The sequence below is a fragment of the Leptosomus discolor genome, chromosome 4 (assembly GCF_034619465.1).
Source record: "Leptosomus discolor isolate bLepDis1 chromosome 4, bLepDis1.hap2, whole genome shotgun sequence".
Taxonomy (NCBI): Eukaryota; Metazoa; Chordata; class Aves; order Leptosomiformes; family Leptosomidae; genus Leptosomus; species Leptosomus discolor.
The window spans coordinates 36,183,783-36,204,835 of NC_141394.1; the positions used below are offsets into that span (position 1 = coordinate 36,183,783).

Sequence of the window (21,053 nt, forward strand, 5' to 3'; positions counted from 1 at the left end):
GCTGCTCAACAAGGATTAAGAGAAATTTTCTTGCGTGATTTCTCTGTCTGCGTTTTACCCAAGCCCATCCCTTGGTTTCAGAGCCCCATGAAACGAGCCGGGCACTTTGCTTTCCCCTCGGGGCTGGCACCTACAGCGGGCTGCATCGTCTTGGGGGCCGAGGCTCGGGGCGGGACAAGACCGGCCCTGCGGCACCGCCTGTGCCCCTCCGGGCTGTGCAGGGGAGCTTGGGGCCTGCTCGCCTCCCCCGCCCGGCACAGCCGCGCTGCGCCCCGGGCGGCCTCTTCCCCGCGGTGCGGGGAGGATCCGATCCCCGGGGGCGCCAGCGCAGCGCCGGCGGCAGGCGGCGCCGCAGCGGAGGAGGAGGAGGAGGAAGGCCGCCGCCGCCGCCGGCCCCTCTCGCCGCCCGGCGGCGCAGGCAGAGGGCGCTTTCGCCATGCGCGGCCCCTGCCGCCGCCGCCGCGCAGCCCCAGGCGCCGCGCACCCGCCGGCCGCGTTGCCGCTGACAGGCGGCCGGACAGACCTCCGCGGCGGGCGGAGCGGCGCGGAGCGGGATCCCCCAGGCCCGGCCCGCGCAGGACGGCGAAGGGAGCTCCCCGGCTGCGACCGGCCGCTCGGTCCCGCTCTGCCGCTCGCTCTTTCTCACTCCTCCCTTCCCTCCTCCTTCTCCTCCTCTCTGCGCTTACCACCTCCCCTGCTCCTGAGCGAGCGCAGCCTCGGATGTCCGGTTTCCTGGTGGGTTTTTTACCTGGCAAACTCCGGCTAACTTTGGTGAGAATTTGCAAAGCGGCTGGGAAAGTTGGGAACTCCCCTGCAGGCGCCTAGGAGCTGCTGCTACCGCATCTTCTCCATCCTACGGATTTTACTGCCTTGGATATTGCGAGGGGAGGGAGGGAGGGAGGGAGAGGGGAGAAGAAGGGAAGGAGCCTCATAATTTCGCCTGCATTCCTCCAATTGCCCCGCGGCCCCGCTCCGCGCCCTCCCTGCCATCTTTGCACAATGCACTTGCTGGAGGTGCTCTCACTGGGTTGCTGCCTGGCTGCCGGCGCCGTGCTCCTGGGACCCCGGCAGCCGGCCGCCGCCGCCGCCTACGAGTCCGGCCAGGGGTACTACGAGGAGGAGCCCGACGCGGGGGAGGCAAAGGTAAGCCCCTGTCCCCGCTGCAGATGCCACCTTGCTCCTCTGGGCATGTGGCTCGAGTCCGATTGGACGGGCCGCTTGAAAATCCCACCGAGGAGAATAATTGGGAGAAGCCTTTTTAAGCGATTCTTTAAAAGTGGGGGTTTTAAGGAGGGGGAAAAAAATGTTAAAAAGTCTGGGTTTTCAGGGTTGCTGGAAGGAAGGCTGCCCGGGGACCAGCTTTATCTATAGAGAAACGCAAAGCACCTGATCGGGCGAGGCGGCCCAGGGGCGCTGCTGCTGCCGGCACGGTGCGGGCGCTGCCCGGCGGGGAGCCGTCCCGGCCGCGGGCCCGCCGTTCGCAGTGGGGCTGGCGCAGGGCAGCGCCCCGCGGGCCTCGCTCGGTGCCGGGGCGGGCAGCGGGGCGCTCACCGCAGGCGGGTCGCGGAGGTACCGGGAGCCGCCTCGGTGCGGGCGAAGCGGCGGGGGTCCTGCGGGGCCGGGGAGGGAGGGCGGGCGGGCTGGGAGACGCTCTGCGGAGCAGCTCCGCGCGGGGGGGAGGATGGCAACAAAACCCCAGGCTTTGCGTTTGTTGAAAAGTCTCTCGGAGTTACTGACACTCGGGCTGAGTTGCTGCTGCGTGACAGGGTTGTCGGGAGGCGTAAGGTGACACTGAACATTTTTATTCTGCCCAGGCGCACGGTGAAGGCTGGGCTGAAATTCACAGATTCCAGTCACAAATACTTGCAATTCTGCGTTAATTTTTGTTTGCATAGGAAGTTTTGTAATGTATAATTCGAGTACCTTTGGTACTTGTGGTTTTGCAGTTCCCGGTATGCTGATGCATAAAAATGATGTAAAGTATGTGGTTGTATAAGCGTGTGTATAAGCGTATTATAACAACTCTTACTCTTGTGTTATTCTTTTGAAGATTTCTGACATACTTATTGAAAGCAGTCGTGACCCACCTCATTCATTATTCGTTTCAGTATGGGACGGGGACGGAAGTGTGTGGATTAAAAGTTAAGCTGATATTCTGATTATTTCCCCACCACCACCCCGTTTGTTTTACTGAATAGGGGTTTGGTAGATTCTACTGTAACTAGATGGAAAGTCAAGTTTTGATACTGTACATTAACTGTACTTGTTTTAGGTATTCAAACTGGTTTAGACCATATGTTCTTCACAGAATTTATGCTTTTCAAATAATATTCTACATGGAAGAGGCTTCTGCATATACTGTAGTCTCTGCATATACTGTGGTCTCTCTTACAATATTTTAATTACAGCTGGGTGCTTACATTGCAATGTTCTAATGCTGACATGCTATTGGTGATCCTATCGCTTAAGTGTTTATCAAGCATTTTTCAAACTGAAGTATATAAAAATAGGAACACAAAATTGGTTCAGCTCGTCACTCTTATCACTTAGACTATTTATAAAAAAAAAGGGCAGAATTGAGTGAAGGGTAAAAATACCTCAACACTTTCCAGCCTGCGACTATAAATCCGTTATTTACTGGGTGAAACTGGCATTTGAGTTGTAAAGCCTCAGAATAGCTTGTGTTGAAAAGGTAGAAAGAATTGGAACTGAAGCATGGTACCTATTTTGGACACTCTAAACTGCTGAGGTAGAACAGCTGATAGTGAAGATATTCTTCTAAGTAATGCTGTATGTTCCCGTGCACGTGTTGTGGACAGTCACACTGTTGACTGAAGAAATCTCAAAATCTGTGGGAGCTGCCGCTGTACTGCATTCTGTAGAAGTGCAAGTGCTCCCTGGAAAAAGGGGAACTGTCAGCAAATGAAAGGAAGAAAGGTCAAGAGACTGGGAAGTGAGTGGGATGGCATGTGTTAAGCGATTACGTTAACAGAAAAATGTTTTTGTGCCTGACTACTGGTGAGTAGGAGAGAGAGAGAGAGAGAGAGAATGACTCTGGATCCAAGCAGACTTAGTCATGTTGGAAGTCTTCAGTTGTGAGTTTGTTGCTTTTGCTGGAACTGTTTGAGTGAGTACTGTGCATATTTGTTCCTGGGATGAATGTCTGAAGTAATTATGAAAGGATTAAATAAGTAAGCTGTAAGTAATTGTTTCAAGGAAAATATGATTATATTGTCAGTAAAAAGTAATCTGCTTGAACTTTTTTACTTCAATGAAAAATGCATCATCACTTGAGTTTGTGTTCATAGATGTTGTGCTTCCTCTGTTTTTACTTTCCATCTATATGCAATACTGCTACATATTAAACTGATGCTTAAGTGCAGGTCGTATAGCCTCTTGGGTCAACTCTTTACACAATGTATTTCTCTCTAATTACTCCTATTTTAAGAACTTCAGTTTTAGAAGAGTATTCATGAAGTTGAGGGTCCTCCAGCAGGAGGAAAAGCTGGGCAGAAAATAAGGGTATTGTGTTTTTTATGCAGGTAAGTGTTATGCATTAATCTCTTCCTAGAGATCTTTAGCAACTTGGAAGTGTTACAGATATAAATAGTAGTAGTTCTTCATACATGGCTCTTGCTAGGGCATGTTCTGCAGCAAGTGGGCACTGATAAACTTGTGCAGCACTGCCTCCCCCCTTTTTTTTTTTTCAGCCTAAGGGTAAAGTTCATTATTTAACAAGCTTACGGGGCCCAGATTAATACTTTTCAGCTGAACTGTCTGCTCAGTGGGATGGGAATGAATCCTGCACGTAAATCACCTCTTTCGGATTTCCTGCAGCACAGGGGGGTTGCCCCAATGAGGTGACCACCCTGCCTCTCCCAGCAGGGCAGGAGGCAGGTCAGTCCCGGCTCCCTCTCTCCATCTGGGTGGCCTGCTGAGGGAGACTACCTGGCATTTCAGTTCTCTCTCTGCTTAAGTTGGGACCGAGGAAATAGGCCCTTCTCCTCCCCGGAGCTCCTGCAATTTGGCAGGGACCCGCCGCCCAGTGAGGATGCTCGCAGCGGCTGCAGCAAGGAGAGGGTAAGCAGTTATGTGACACCATGACTTGAAACTTTAGCTCCTTGTACTGTCTGTGAGTATTTTAATAACTCCTAGTCTCTGGCTTTTGTTCTTTAGGTAGTTTTGAATTGGGAACATGTGGTGAGTATACACTGTCTACCTGGGAGGGCAAAGTATTTTAAATAAATAAATAAATAAAATAATTCTTTGTTTGCTGAATGTTTCAAAATTAGCTGAAGGGACTACACAGGCATTCTGGGCATGAATTAAACTACTTTGGTTATTGAAATGAAAGTGTGACAGTAGCATGTACCTAGAGTGCATTAATGGTAATAAGGTAACAGTAGCAGGAGTAGGTTATTATGGTAATGACAATGGTAACAGTGGTAGGGTAACAATGACTGGAAAGAAGCCACACAGCTGGGAGGGTTTGCTGTAGCTGCACCTTCATTTTGTTGCATAGTCAAACTTCTAGGATTGTGTAACTATACAAAAGCAATAGCAGTCAATTGTCCCATGTGGTTTTAAGAGGCTTAAAAATATATTTGTACAAGGATTCTTAGTTTTGTATTAGAATAACAAATGAAAACATATTTGCCTGTTCTAGAGTGCATCCCTGAAAGTGGCATTGGGGCCTTTTTACACAGACAGTGATAAGGTACAGAACAGTCTTTGTGCTGTGATTATGGGATTTGCTTTTTGCAATGAAAATAGCTTGCTTACTTGAGCTCCATTTGTCTTGGATGCTACCTCAGCTGAGAGATACCTTTTTATTATTACTATTTTAAATCTGACCTAATCATAAAATGCTGCTAGTTGATGGCTAGTGGAGTTTAAATACTGTTAGTGTGGGAGCGTGAGGAAAAGCAGTGTGTCAGTTTCTGGGGTTTCCTCTTGTCATTGTATCTTGATGGTGTAATCTGAGTTTATGAAGTGTGCCATACTCTGTGTTGTGATGTTGTACACAGTGGTAAGAGATGAGGCTAGGTTTTCTGCTCTGAAAACAAGCATAAACCTCACTCCCAGTACTCAAGCAGTGCTAAATTGAGCATGTAGAGAGAATGTTATTTTCTCTGCTGTTGCTATTTTGTCTGCTGCACCTTCCTTTTTTGTGTGTGTAGCCACTGTCTTTTTTCAGACACGTGCACACACCGAAAGGCACTGTCTTTCTTTAGATGCATGATTTGTATCGGATACAAAGGGATGAACATGAGTAATATAATAGGACCTATTATGAAGACTGAGCAACACTTCTGCGAACCTAATTATTAAACCTTAGCCTTATCTTTTGTGTGAGTAGAGTGCAATACTAAGCTTTAAGAGCTCATGGCACTTTCTAGTTCTTGGTATATGCATTTCTGGGTATCTTGTGTAAGCACACTTGTGTGCCCGTGAGGGACTTCACGGGATTGCTGCTGACAAATAGCGCACTTCTGAAGGTACTAAAAAAGCTTTGGGGATCACTTTAACTAATTGCAGTGTTTGGAGGCATACAGAAACATCCCATCAAAAATACTATTTTTACACTCACATAGGTTCAGTGTGTGTTTAAACTCTGGTCTCTTCCTCAAGGGTGTGTGCCCACTTATTTTAGTGAAAACAGACCAGGACATGTTCTTCAGGCTGTTGTAGCGGAGAGTGATGGTAATAATCTTCTCCCATTGATGCCCTGCATCCAGGATAGGAAGTCTGTCTAGAACCTGGTGTTCAGCTGCTGCTTTTTTGAATGTGGTCAATGATTCATTAAAACAAAATGTTTGGAACAAAGGGAATCCAACTGCAGTCAGACTGGTATCCTATCAAGTTTAAAATCCTTGTTTAATGTAAAAAATATGCTACAGCTGTTTGTAGAATGAATTATAAGAAATTCCAAGCAAGGTTGTTATTTGAAGGATGTTAGCTCTTTTGTAGTCTCAAGTTGCTTCTTAAGAGTTTTGTTTGGTAAGGTATTGGATTTTGTTTAGTGAGTCAGGATAGGTATGGTTATTTTCATTATGTATTATAAACATTCTGTGTCTCTCTTTTTTTTTTTTTTCTCCCTAATTTCACCTTCTAACCTGAGTGATATGTAATACCAGGTTCCCCTCCATGTATGTCTGCTTCAAAGGCTATAATGGCTGCATGAATTGCAACAGAATTTTAATTTAAAACATTGATAGCTTAGGGGGACCATGGGGGATTGTTTGTTAAATTCCTATTGTATATGAATTTGTCAACTTATTTTTCTTGCTTTGTGTTTATCTGTCACCAGAAGTTTTTCTGGTTACTTAATATTTATCTGTTACTGTATTTTCCCCCTCTTTGTTGCATTTCAGATGTTAGTTAGGAAATAGCTGAACTGCAAGTCATTTATTCTTCTACTCTTCCATTGTAATACTTGTAAATCAGTCCCTGTAGCTCTGTAGTAATTTGTTTTTTTTTTTTTTCTTTTGACATGTCCTGACTTGTCTAAGATGGCTGTAACCCCGTACGAATATTTAGAGACTGAAATTGCAAGTGGAGTGAATGAGTGTTTTGGTAAGATGCTTCTGTTTAGCAAAGTAATTAAGAAGAATGATGTTCTTTGGGGAAGGATGAGAAAACATAGGAAAAACATCTGATAACTGAAGCGGGGAAAAAATGTTGTAGTTGATATGTTTTGGCTATATTGTAGTCTTTGCTGAGTATGGGTGAATCTTGTTTTAAGGTGACTATGTTATCTTCCTAGATGTAGTTACTGAGGCAACACATCTTCTGCAGGAAATTTTTGAGATCCTTGTTATGGTTAACTTTATTGAAAAATGATAGCTTGGGGAAGTTAATGACATTAACTATCTGATACTGCCGGCACCTTGAACCCTGCAGCACTCCATAGTGGCTTCACTTGCTTGGTGAAGATTTACAAATAGTCTGACCTTGAGGATACAGCTTAAAAACTGTTGAAGGTGTTTCACATCCTGTTCCTTATTGAATAGAGTAACACTTTTTATCCTGAACAAGGGCAAATACTGGCAAAGAACTGGACAAGTCTTGGAAGACACTAGAAGGCTTCTGGGGAGCAGGAGATGCAGGTGTTTCTGTCTGGTGTCACAGGTGTGGCGTCTGCTGTGTTACTCATACCTGTGTGTGGCAGCATTGTGAATAAGTAATTTCAGGAATCGGATATCATCTAGACCAAAATCCTTTACACCGTTAAATGGTTTAATTCTTTGACTTTCCTTATCCAAGAACTGAGCTCCGTTGAGAGAGAGGGAGAGGAGAGAGGAATTCAGCAGAAGGGATTGCTTCTGGGAACAGATGCAGCATTTGGTTATTTCCTCATTTTTTCCCAAAGTAGATCTGTAGCAACCCCCCAAACCCCCCACATGCAGGTGTGAAAATTTCCAGGACTTACGAACATTGTCAGAAACAATAGATATCCTACTATACTGCTGTACTCAGTGTTGGTGCGGCCTCACCTCGAGTCCTGTGTGCAGTTCTGGGAACCACAGATTAAGAAGGGTGTGAAGGTCCTTGAATGTGTCCAGAGGAGGGCAACAAGGCTGGTGAAAGGGCTGGAAGGCATGTCCTGTGAGGAGAGGCTTGAGGACTTTGGGCTTGTCTCGTTTGGAGAAAAGGAGGCTGAGGGGTGACTTCATTGCTCTCTACAGCTTCCTGAGGAGGGGATGTGGAGAGGGAGGTGCTGAGCTCTTCTCCGTGTAATCCAGTGGGAATGGTTCAAAGCTGCACCAGGGGAGGTTTAGACTGGACATTAGGAAGTGCTTCTTTACTGAGAGGGTGGCCAAACACTGGAACAGGCTTCCTAGAGAGGTGGTCGATGCCCCAAGCCTGTCAGTGTTTGAGGCATTCAGATAATGCTTTAACTTTTGATCAGCCCTGAAGTGGTCAGGCAGTTAGACTAATAATCGTTGTAGGTCCTTTCCAAATGAAATATTCTATTCTATTAGAGATTGTTCAGAAGCAGCAAAACTACACTTGTCCTTCAGCTTTCTTCAACTGCAGAATTCAGCAGACCAAATGTATTTGTGGTGGACTGCTCTGCCTATACAGAATGTACTTGCTGCATCAGTTACCATATTTAGAGCCAAGAGAAAAACTGGCCAAGTGAAGCTTCATATGTTAGCTGCTGTCTACTTACTGGTGTTTGTGTGGACAATGAAACGTTTTGGCGTTTTGTTTGTTTGTTTTGTGGGTTGTTTTGTTTCAAATTGGCTAAGAGAGATAGAGCTGGTAAGTAACCTTTGCAGTGTGCTCAAGGAACAGTCTTGTTAGAGAGACAAAGAGCAGCAGTTTTAGAGGATGAGTTGCTTATTTCTTCCAGGTCAAAAACTAATTTTAGCAGGGCTGTATTATGATTCCAGTAAGGGCTGTTCACCCCTTTCCAAATAGGTGGCTAATGCTTGTTACTCTGCAAGTATGGGATCTATATACACAATCACATGTAGAAAAGCTGGTAGACGTGTTTTGAGGTGCACTGTCTACAGATGGTAGGATCCACGTTCCTCCTTTACTGACTGAATTCCTGATCTTATGGGATTCTTGCTGAGGAAGCAGCGTGAGGTTGGGATGCATGAGTTCCCTTCTCTGGGACCCCTCTGACCCAGAGCGAGGCCAAATGGTCAATGCTGTGAACCTGTTCTCCTATTAATGGAGCTCTCAAGTACCAGGACTGGGATCTGTGGTCTTGGGTTCACACTTACCTGCACTTGAAAGTGCTCAAACAATGTTGAGCTCCAGGAACTGTCAATGTGGGTGGTCTCACTTTGTGTTTTATGCGTATTAAAGAAGCTTAACATGGGGAAAGAAAAAAATTCTGGAGAGTTTAAAACATAAGGAAAGCCTGAGAAGTGAAGAAAACTGTAAGGAAAAGCTTCCTTGAACAGCTTTGTAAAAAAGCTGTTCCTTAAGAAAAAAAAGGAGAGCATTTCTTGCCACAGGTGTTGGAAGTGGACACTAGAACAGGTTGCCCAGAGAAGTTGTGGCTGCCCCCTCCCTGGCAGTGTTCAAGGCCAGGTTGGATGGGGCTTTGAGCAACGTGGTCTAGTGGGAGGTGTCCCTGCCCATGGCAGGGATGTTGGAACTGGATGGTGTCTAAGGTCCCTTCCAACCCAACCCATTCTATGATTCTATGAAGTAATTTTGAGTGTTTGTTTGGGGTTTTTTTAACAATCTATTTTCTTTGAAAATGTTGCCTTTGGAGCTCTGAGAATTCACTACAGTCTTGACCTGTCGTTCTTCTTGGCTAACAACTGCAAAGTATTGCAAACTATGTGACAGCTTTGTGGTTGCTGTGAATTGGAGACTAGGAGGATACCATGAAAGTAGGTATCACTGGAAGCGAAAGAAATTGTTTGTATTTTGTGCCCCTAAAAGGATTTTTCATTATTTGGTGTACTGCTGAGGATAAAATCTCTGCTTATTTTCATGCTCACTGTTACATAGAGAACACCATTGCTACTGTTTGTTCTTAGAAATAATGCAGAAAAGGAAAGTTATGTAACTTCAGTCATTCCAATTATGTATGTTTGTAACTGGCTGCAGATACACTTGACAGAAACAAACTTTACCTGTAAATGTAATAGTACCAAGACTCTTGATGGAGGCTGTATATATCATTTTTATAGAATTGCTACTTATGGTTAGATTAGCAGTGTAATTGACTAGGAAACTAAGAAATAAACTTGCAAGGTAGTGCCTTACTGACGTTTGTCCCTTGCCTAGGGGACAGATGTTTCCAAATTAAAACAGAGCCTACAACTTCCTCTTCACCCCACCCACTCCCCAGCAAATCTTGCATAACAGGCAGAGTGCTGCTGTGGTACAAACATATCACAGACTCACAGCATGGTGGGGGTTGGAAGGGACCTCTGGAGATCATGTAGTCCAACCCACCTGCTAAAGCAGGTTCACCTACAGCAGGTCACACAGCACTGCATCCAGGTGGGTTTTGAATATCTCCAAGGAAGGAGACTTGACAACCTCCCTGGGCTTTTACTTAATTTCATTTTATTCATGTATGTCAAGGTACTCATGTTAAGATTTCAATATCTCTTTCCTATAAGGATTTTTTTTTTAATTTTATTTCCTTTATATCATTAATATTGAGATATTCTGTGATTTGGAGGAAACAAGACAATCTTGTTAATAATCAGTAGGCTTGCACTGTTGAATCACACTAGATTCAGTAAACATGGAGAAGTGTTTTTTCTAGGAAGGAAGACAGCAATGGAGAATTATTTTGTCTTTTCAGTTGAGTGTGTTTCTGGCTGGCGAGAGAAGAGCAAAATGTTGATTCGTTTAAAAATACAGAGAACCCTGTCATGCCAGCCATAGGGCATAGCTTTCAGGAAAAGGTTAACAGCTGCTAAATATCCGATTGGCATGACTGAATATGGTGGGTTTTGGCCTGTCTACTTTGTAAAGTTCCATGGCTTTTCACAGAGGTTTCATCTAAACTGCCAGACAGCAGAAGCCCAGAGGTTAGGCTCAAAATCAAACTCTTCAAGGGTCTCCTTGCTCGCTTGCTGGAATGTTAGTGATGCTGAGTTTGTGCCTTCTGCCTTGTGTTCCCAGGTGCATCCTGAGACATGAGAATGTGCTTTTTTTGAACACACAGTTTGGAGAGGTCTGGGCTCCTCTTGTGGCTCTGCAGAGCCCAGTAAGTAGGCAGCTCCTTTCTGTCTCAGTGCAATTTCTTCCGCCTGCCAGTAATGCCACGTTAATAGTACTGGGCACGTGAAATTGTCTGGACCCCTCTTAGGAGGGGATTCATTGTGCATGTACTGGGGGAGGTGGGTTTGATGAGCAGTCTGGACTTGGACTGAGATCACACTGCCTTACAGTGGCAAATTGGTTGATAAAGGGTTGTCCCTGCAGTTATGGTTCCCTCCAAGACCAAGTGCTCAAGTCAAAGTAAATGCAGCCTGTACAACTAAAGGGTGTGGAAAGTGATGCCTGAAAAAATGCTTGTATTTTTCTTACCCAAGAAGAGCTGCCTGTTTCTCTCTGATCATCAACTGTGAAAATTATGAGGATCTTTAAGATTAATGAGAACCCTGCTTCTTTTTTTTTTTTTTCCTTCTAGGCGGCTGGGCCAGCAGGTGATCAAATCACTAAAAGCAAATGAAAGAAGAGCTGTAGAGGAGTTCTGAGTACTTTCCTTTCTGAAATATCTGTGGGCAGGCTGGTAAGGCAGTACAAGGCACATTGGATCATGATCTTGGAGCAGGAAGTAGGGGAAGGAACAGTGAAGGATATTTAGAGGGCAGGACCATGCTTCAAAGGAAGGAAGAATTAGGCTGTTCTATTGCATCAGGTAGAACTAAAGAGTTAAGCAAACTAAACTGAACAGTCATTACTAATCTGGATTAATAGCATAAAAAAACTCTTTGTTGTAGTAAAAATCTGAATATCTTAGCTAACAGTTTCAGAAACTTAATGAAATTTTCAAATCCTCGTCTCTTATGACAGATGGATGATCTGTATTTTTCCCTTGAGCCCCTAAGTTGCTGCTTTACTCCATGATTACTTGTCTTATGGTATTTATTTTGAGTATTGAAGTCACATAGGAGTAGGAGAATGGCTGTACCTTGTCAGACAAAATGCCTGGTTAGCCCCTGTATGCCATTTTCAACAGTATCCAACATTGGCAATCTTGTTGGGCAGCCCCTGCTGCACAGCCACTAAACACGCACAATGTGCCCTACTGATGTGGCAGAGGATGACTTGGAGAGTGATGTTGGAAACCTCATGCACAGCACACAATGAGGAACAATCTTGTCATGTCTTCCCCCCCACACACCCCCTTCTCCCTGGTTCCTTCCAGGTGAAGGCTGAGCTTTGGCCATGGGCATGTCTCTTCCTGCAAGAGGACAGTGCCTGCTGAGTCCTGGCCCCCAAAAGTTTCTTTTTTATCCTCTGGCCTGTGAGATGCCCTGCTTAATTCCCCTATGGGAACCTTGTTGTGTGATATCCAGCTGATTTGTCCCCAAACCATGTCATGGAAACAGCTTGGGAGATTTGTACTCTGCTTGCTTTGTTTCTTCACCTTTGTGTCGCACAGACCCTGTTCAGGAGAAGCCCTGAAACCCTGGTGTGTGGGTGTGTACCTGCTGCTTATTCCTTGTCCAGCTGGGGACTTCAGATGGAAAGCCCAACAGCAGGCATTGGATGTTCACAGGGTCCCCAGGCTCATCATGTTTTTTTGTAGTGAAAGGGCAAGCATGGCAACACGCACCTGGCTACAGCCACTCTTTCTGGCTGTTCTAGTACCTGTTAGGTTTTTCGGCTGGAATTCTTTGTTTTTATTTAGGACCTTACCATCCAAGGCCCTGCCAAATTACAGGACCTGCTTGACAACCTCCTTCTGAGCAAAGAAATGGAAACATGCTTGCAGGCTGTTGGCAGCAGGGCAGCTAGTAGACTTCCTTGCCGTAAATGATGTGTGGTGGGGATTATTTTTTCTTTTATTTAATAGCTTTCAGTTCAGTTTTCTCCTACATGTTATCCAGGTGCTTATCGAGCCAACAGAAGCTTCTGACATCAACACCTTTCTGTATCAAGAAATCTGGTTTTGAGTGGATGTTCTGATTAATATGTAGAATAGTAAATTAAACAAACAAACAAACAAACAAACAAACAAACCACCAACCAAACAAACCCAAAACCAAACCTCAAAAAAGCCAAGCCCCGAAACTGAAAGGACCATTCCTTTTACTTGTCTTGAGCCTGACACCTGCTATTTTATGTATGAAACTTTCCCAGTCCTTGTCCTGGCCAAGGCAGGGAATAATTCTGTCTATGCTCCTTGTGGTTTTATTGAGTCCCCCCCTCCGTTTTTCTTTTTCAGGCTAAAGATCCTTCACTTATGTAACCTGCTTTTTGTAATGAAGCTGTTCCTTACCTTTGATCATCTGACTTCATAGCTATCTTAATTCTCTTTAAGACTGCAGAACAAGGAGAGGGGAGAGCCACAAGTGCACACAGGGTTCCAGATGTGGGACACCACAGATGTGTGTAGGGACACAATGATATTTTTTTCTCTTTCCTAATAATCCCTCTTACATATTTATTTTAAAAGTATGTCTTGATTGGAGAGGTTTCTTTATAACATGTCAGACATAAGTATGTTTAAAATGCCTCTTTTAAAGAACTACCCATATTTGCACTGAAGAACTGGATGGGGGAAGGCATTTCATAGTTATTACGACTTCCTCAAAATTAATGTAAAAGCTGTTCTTAGAGGCCTGTTTCAAGGTGATGTATGATTATTTAACCTGTGTTCATTATGCTTTAAATGTGTTTTTCTGCCTGCCACATGTGCACAGGGAAAGATTTAATGGGATTAGCTATCTTCTGAGTTATAAACCATGAGCTGTATATTTAATGTCCTTAATGACTTTTTTTTTTTTAAGAAGTGAGATGTGCTTTCAAAGTAGTCCATGAAATATGCCAGCAATCTTGCAAGGGTTGTTTATACCTGTTAACAGTAAGATGTTACTGTCAGGCAAGATTTGTGACAGCTTGGTTATGTGCACTAACTAGGTGCATATGACTAAGCAAATTTATCAGGAACCTACCCACTCTTGCAAATTTTTAGATACATGTCAAGCCTAGCTTAAAGCGTAAGAATAAAAGAAATGCCTCACTGGGGCAGACTAATGGTCTGTCTAGACAAGTGTTTGGCCTCTCAGTCTCAGCAACACATGCTGTTCTGTTTTAGAGCATTTGGGCTTAGTCGCTTTCTGCAGTTCACTCCCCTCATACCTCCTAACATCCACAGTTGTTTGACTGAGGGTGTTAGAAGACCTGCCCCTGCCTGTTCCCTTCAGTATTTGTTTATGGACGTCTTGTCCATTGATTTGTCTAGTTTCATACTGAAGATGCCATGAGCAGTTAGTAGATCGTGAACTACTTCTTACCAGGACAGTGCCAGCTTGGGTGCAGTGGAGGTTCTTTGATTTTGATGACCTGCAGAATCTGTAAAGACTCATTCTACAGTTAATATTCTTCTCTCTTCTTTCAGTCTTGTGTGTTACACAGGCACAAAAGTTATTTTCTGCACTTAGGAAATAAAATTTGATGTTTATTGTGGGATCTGGGATATATGTCCTGAAATTTTCAAAGACCGTACTAAAGAAGAAGCATAAATGTGTCATTTAATTCTTTCATGCTATATTTCAATCAAACACAAATGTGTGGTTTATATTTTGGCCAGTCCCAGGGACTGAGTCCAATGTCACATTTCCCCCACCCCCTTTGCTAAGAGGCTGATTTTATTTCCATTGTTAGACTTTTTATTACGTGTATGGTGTCTCTTCAGTTGCTGTCTGCCTGTGGGCACACAGCTTTGGGCAGTATTTTCCCTATAGGTCAGAATCAAAATCTGTAGCTCTTTTGGGATGCTTATGGTGCCTGGAACCCTTATTATGGATTTGTTTGTAGGAAATTCCATCTTCCAAATGCCACTTGGCGAACACAAGTGCAGTGCCAAGTATAGCGTTAAACCAGGAGATCCTGACGTGCTCTCGGTGTCCTACTCAATAGAAAAATATGGGAGGAGTTGCAGGAGTATTTAGAAGAAGATGGTGGAGTTGGGTCCTAAACAGTTGGGTCACGAATTTCCCTTCATTCCCTTTCCTCTTCAAGGAGGAGGGAGAAGATAAGGGAATGAAGCGAAACTCTTCAGATAAGGATTGTATAATGTGAGCTTTAGCAGACATCTAGCATTACTCTCTTAGAAACTTCTGTCTTCTCCTGAAGAAAATTGTCAACTAAGGTTTGGAGTTGTGTGGCTTTTTTCCTCCTTGCATTCATTGTTCCTTTTTCTTTGTGGTGTTGGGACATCTTTCCTCTTCTTTCCTCTGCGTCACTAGAGAATTACCATGTGCTGCTCTATCTGAGGAATTTGTGCATCTTGCTAACGGTCCATCTGAGGCATGTATGTTTACATCCTTATTATGATCTCTGAGATATTATCTAACAAGTGATATATTGAATAAAATGAAAGTTCTCTTGGATAATCATCAGGGTTTTTTTGTCTAAAGATTTGTTCCATGTTTGTGCTCTCCTATTGAATTAACTGTTATTCTTCATATTCTTTATTACAACTGTGAAAACTGTATTTATCTTTGATTTTATTATCTTCCCCTCCATAAATAACACGCACAATGAATTCCGAAAAATCCCTGTTACATGAATTGTCATACAGCCCCTAACTTACAGGCTGTTTAACACGTGCTTTTGTAAAGACTTACATTTTTATAATCACTGTATGTTTTTTAACTTTTCAACTGCCTAATGAGGAAGCTATTAAAAAGAAAGCTTACTCTGAGCCAGAGCAGAGTGTGTTCATTAGCCAACTGGTTTCATTAGAATGGGATTTTCCCTTTTATTTTATGAGTCAGTGCAGTGTTGAGGAATTTAAAGTAAATGCAAAGTCTTACTAAGATGTGGAATTAATTTCTTATCTTATAAAATTTGCACTGATAGCTGAGTAGCAATCTTGAAAGAAAAATGGATTTAATAAATGCTCATTTTGGTAATCATTAAACTGGCTAAATTTATGGTAGAACTACTCTTATGCTCTGCTTAAGAATTATGTCCTTTCATAAAATCAGAATTATTTTACAGCCAGCATCCTGATACTCAGAAATGGAAATGCTTTAGCTGGACTGCAGTATTGGCTTCAAAGTCTTCTAGGAAGTTGGAAAAAAAAACCAAAAAATAAACAAGAAAACTCCACAACCTCTGGCTTTACTCAGTGATAATAAGAACAGTGTGAGAAATTTCTACCACCCTGTTTGAGGGCACTTTATTTCATTCCAAACTCTGGCAGAACTGTACCTGAGAAGGACAAATGACTTTGTTGTTGTTGTTACTGAAATTGCAGTGGTTTTGAGTTGTCTGCAATAAATTAATTTTCTAGTATAATTATGCTGCTCTAAGCAACACCGATGTAAAGGTGTAATTGGTCATACCTTTTTGGGTCCAGCCATAGTAGTTGAAGAAGGCAGGGTATACAAATAAGAAGTTATTGCATTGCATCTGGGCTGTGGTAAATAAGGCTGTACTTGTAGCATAAATTTGACAGAAGGGGTGCTCCAGCCAGAAGCCTGTCCCTGTTCCCCTAGTTCTTACTTGTCCCTCTACAGGTGTTGGAAAAGCAGGTACGGGGGAGGTAAGACAAGGGTACTCCTTTTGGTAGCAGCACAGGTTTATGCTGGAGTAAGTTTACTTATGGGTACTTCTAAATGTTAAGTAAAACATTTTAAGTGAATCACTTCTAGTGACTGATCTTGCTTTGCTGTGTAGCGAAATTAATTAGGAGTAATCGCGTACCTGGTTGCAGAGATTTTTCTGTGGGTATGTTACCTCCTCACAAACACATCCTCATGAACTGTGACTGTCGATGTGAACAGTTTATTCCAATAAAAGTGTCTTTTTCATTCCATACTTGCAAGTAATGAGGGTGTTTATGTAAGTCTTATTAAGCAAACTACTTTTGCTTTTTATGCTTTTCTTTTTCTTCTTATATACATATAAAATTCAGTAATATTAAAGTGAAGGGTTGGTAATACTGGACCGCGTTGCTAATTTAACTAGTCATCTACATTTTCCTGCAGAAGGTGGCCCAGGATCAACTATTAAGCCCCAACTCTGTTTTCTTTGTGATTAGATAATACTGTGGGAGTGTTCTATGTAGCAAGAGGATGATCTGGTTGATATAGCTGTAAACAGGTTAATTATTGCGACAAAATCCATGCAGTTCAGGAGCAGCTAAACTTTTGTTGACAGCTTGGAATCCCATCCCTTGGTGGGTTATTATTTGTGTTAATGTTGAATGGAGGTAGTTGTCCATAATGATTTCTATAGAAGCACTGTAATTAAAGTGATTGTGATCCCTATTAAACTAATAGAAGGACATATAAACAAATATTGTTTACCTTCTACTTGGACTTTCAGTGAGACAATTTCACTGTCTTGGAAACCTTTTTCTTGCTATGATATGAAGATTTACAATCAATATTTTGCTGTCATTCCACATAAATTATACGCTAGCTTGGAGCCAAGATAAATTTAGTAGTATTGACAGGCATAGCAACCATAAATGTATGTAGTATATGGATATATACACTACAGTTTGCTACTTCAATAAAAAGCAAGACTTCAGGAGTGCTAGAGTTTAAAACTGCCTTTTTATGTGATGTTCTTGTAATACTCTTTGGAGTTGCCTGATGGTCAGGGACGTTGAAAAGGTCAACAAAAATGTCCACAGTTGTATTGTCCAAGTCCAGTCTTGAGTGGGCATGGGCCTGCACAGCCAGTTTCCCAAAGTGTCATGAGTGCTGCCTTTTCCCTTATCTGCTCCTCACTGTCACTCCACATCCCAGCCAGCTCCATCCTCCTTATTTAACCTGTTCGTCTGCTTGACTGAATGGGGCTCGGTATGGGGAGGCAGTAAGCAGCACCAGCCTAAGTGCTTCCACCTCTCTTACCGCAGCTCATGCTAGCCATGCTGAACCTAATTTAAAAGCTGTGAATTTGTAGGGAAACTGATCCAGTTGAAGAGATGGAACCCCGTATCTTAAGATGTGGTGGCTTTTTTGGGTGTTGTTTTCCCATTCAAGGCAGCATTGTGTAAATACCAAAATAGCCGAGGGAGGAAGCAGCCTGTACCTTTAGGCTTCTGTCTTTCACCTGTGTTCTTGAGCAGCTCCTATATTTTAAATCTACCTCTAGTTCCTTGTATCTTTCTTTACTAATTGCTTCCTCTCTGCATTAAACTGAAATGATTTGATCTCTTCCTTCCCTTCTCCATACCCATCATCCTAACCTTTAATTGCTATTTCTCATGCAAATAAATGCAACAAAGTTGCACCTGGCTGTCACAGCTCTGATTCCTTTGGCTTTTTGTCTCTGCATAGCAAATTCAGCGCCAACTCAAGTTCCCTCTTCAGTGTCCCTCTCTCCCTCATCTCCCTCACTAGATTCAGATCACAGCTTCCTTTTCCTGCTTCTCCCACTCTTACCTGAGATCCAATTTTCAGCTGCAGACTCTTCTCTCGGTGTCCCTCTTTTTTTTTTTTTTTTCTCATTTTCTTCTCAGAGCAGATGGCCTTTTTCTGCTTTCTTTTCCTCTACACTCAGTTTTCTCCTTTTTAGCTCTCTGCTCTGGAATCCCTGAAAGTACAAGGAAGATAAACCACACTGCTGTTGCTTCATGACCTGCTGCAGACCAGAGCTATAGCTGCACAGCAAGTCTTGTTTAGCAGCTTCAGGGAATGTGTACGGAACATTCCTTAAACCTTTTTGTGTTTTAGCAGAGTAATCTGCCAAAATCTGTACTGGAAGTTCATAAGCTGTAATGCTTATTTGTTGGGCAAATTTTGCTAAAGATGATAAAGCATGCCCCTGAGGCACGCTCCCTTTTTTCTTTCTCTTCTCTATCACTCCAGATCATATTTCCCTGTCAGTTTAAGATGCTACAAATCTTCATTGAGGAGGTTGCACTATTTTAATGTGGACAAGAAACAGGCATTAGGACAGTTCCCCAGTGGAAAAGTCAAACCAGTTGAAGTCTGTCAAAACCTTTGAATAAATAGCTAGAAACAAGGTCTTATAAGTTGAAAAACTGGAGCAGTTCCAGATGAAGTTAACTGATTAAACCCATATAGTTTGGTGCTGCTAGCCCAAACAGTGTTCCCATTGCTCGCTTGCTTGTTTGTCCCCTGCACTGTCTTTTCCTGAGTGCCAGTAAAAGTATGTGGGGATCTGCCTGGAAAACTGAGTTGGGAACATGATCTGAATGACATATCGCTTGGGGGGGAGGCATGAGGGTTAAGGTGGACCACTTTTTTGTCTGGTTTATCTCTTGGCTTCAGGTAACACTTGTGTCTGCACAGGAGACTAGGACTTGTGGGGGGGCAGGAACAAGCAGTTTGGAGCAGAAAGAGTAGAGTTGGGCATTTTTTTGGTGGTAGTGTAGGACATTTGTTGATCAATAACTTCAGATCACAGTGGTACTGTTAAGTGAGCTGTGAGGGCCTGTTTTCTTTTCAGTTTGCAGTATCCTATGGAAAAATAGCCTTACAGCAGAAAATGCCTTGAAGGAGACAGTAATTCTTTGGAAAACATCTGTGATTATTGGTTGGCTTTATCTCACTTTATCTGCTTAAAGGTTAAGTAACTGAGTCACACTGTCTGGACTGCTGTTGTAACTAAAAGAGAGAGAGAGGCACCCATGAGGAATACATGACATGATCTCATCAGCCAAACTTTCAAGATTTCTTCAGAAATTTCAGGTTTCAAAAGTTACCACTTTTAAGTGGGCATACTGACTGGGGGGGCATTAAATGAAATAAACAAGTGCATGCGCGTTTAATTTGCGTAACTACAGCAACTCTTTTCAGTTGCATTCAGTGTTTTCCCTATCCTCTTTGTTGAAATTGCTGAGGGATTTGTATTAAGTATATGAAGCTTTTGTCCTCTGACCAAGCTTGAAAGGTTGCTGAAGTACTGAAGCTTTGCGTAATGTTTAAATCCTGTTGGTTGGTGCTGAGTTATAAATAGCAAGTGGCTGAAGAAAAAGGTGAAAGGGATAAAGAAAAGCAGCAGCGGCAGGGAAGAGATGGGAACTGCTGTCCAATTATTCCTACAGCTCCAGCAACGTGTAGCCAGAAGCTAAGGTTAATAGGAACACTATATAACATATTCTGTGCTGAAAGAGTCTAAAGTGTATTTACTTTTTCTAAATAAACAGTGCATCAGAGCAATGCGTCTGATACCTAACACCAGCTGTTGTCTTGATTCCCATTCAGTGCTAATACAGTGGAATTAAAGGAGAGATAATTTTAGTATGGAATTTTCAGAGGTCATATAGTTTTATTTTAATGTATTGTTCTATATCCGGATGTTGTTGCTTAATTTAAGTCTAACTATAGAATATAATGACACTGTTTCCACCCTTATATGTATACACACACATACGCATACACATAAAATGTGTCTAGATATACACATAGATCCTTTTAAATATGCATTATTATTTTAAAGATATTTAATGTGTACTTAAAACTGTCAGCCACTGATTCTTCTATAGCTGAAGTAAAATTACTCAATATTTTCCGTGAAATAATCTCTTCCAATTTTATGGTTTGGTTTCCAGTAGGTCAGTTACAATTTAGAAAATAGAAATCGCAAGGAAAACAGATTTAAAATGGAAATAGAGTCTTAAAAATAGGTATTTATTTCCAATATTTTTTTCATGTTAACTGCCTGTTTTTATGCAATGCCTAAAACTTTCTTGCCAACTAATTGCAGACTGATAAGCTGTTTTTCAGGAGCTGGTTATTATACTTGTTACAGTCTTGATGAGAGTATCATAGCAAGCTGTATGTTAAGACTCCAGGATATTCACTTCCTATGTTTATTAATATTTTATAGATGTCAAGGCTTTAAGTCTGTTTTAAGTCATATGTAAGTACACTATTGAAGTGCACTATAGAGTGCAGCAAATGTGCGTTATCAGAAGAACTGTTTTTATTTAAAGAAGCATATTTTCAAGCCATAATTGTGTCTTTGTTTAGAGAAGCTTTTTTAATTGTTATCTCCCTGGCTCTCCATACAGTCAAATCGTGATGTCCAGTCTGTCTGATGTGGATTAATAGTAGGCTGAGTTGAGATAACTTTGGCTCTTCCACTTAAAATATTGTATTGCATCATTATACCACTTCATAGTGTAAAAGCTGATAAATGTATATATGAAACAGAAGTAATCGACTTAATAACCTTCCTTTTATTCATCTGATATTTCTAAGTAATTTTCCAGGTCTTTATTCCCTGATCTGCACAGAATGAAGTACATGCATGATTATAACTTGTTCAATAGTTTGTTCCGTAACTAAATGTGACTGTTTCACAAATGTACCTTTAGATGCACTCAGGGACATTTGTAGCAGTGCCAGTGAATCAATTGCCTACGGTCTGTGAACTCGGATGCCAAAGTTGGGGTCTCT

At 42.5% G+C, this 21,053-nt stretch overlaps 1 protein-coding gene across 5 annotated transcripts in view; it reads left to right on the forward strand.

Moving 5' to 3' along the window:
- Positions 1-999: 999 nt before the first annotated feature.
- VEGFC (vascular endothelial growth factor C) overlaps positions 1,000-21,053 on the forward strand; it is an 82,493-nt gene continuing 62,439 nt past the window's right edge. For 2 of the 5 annotated variants that reach the window (XM_086464244.1, XM_086464243.1), the window contains exon 1: positions 1,000-1,143. In XM_086464244.1, the coding sequence (XP_086320370.1) occupies positions 1,000-1,143 (144 nt within the window). Of the gene's footprint in view, positions 1,144-6,567; positions 6,577-10,931; positions 10,937-11,188; positions 11,225-21,053 lie in introns of those variants that run through there. The other 3 variants (XM_086464242.1, XM_086464247.1, XM_086464246.1) reach the window with 3 other exon arrangements.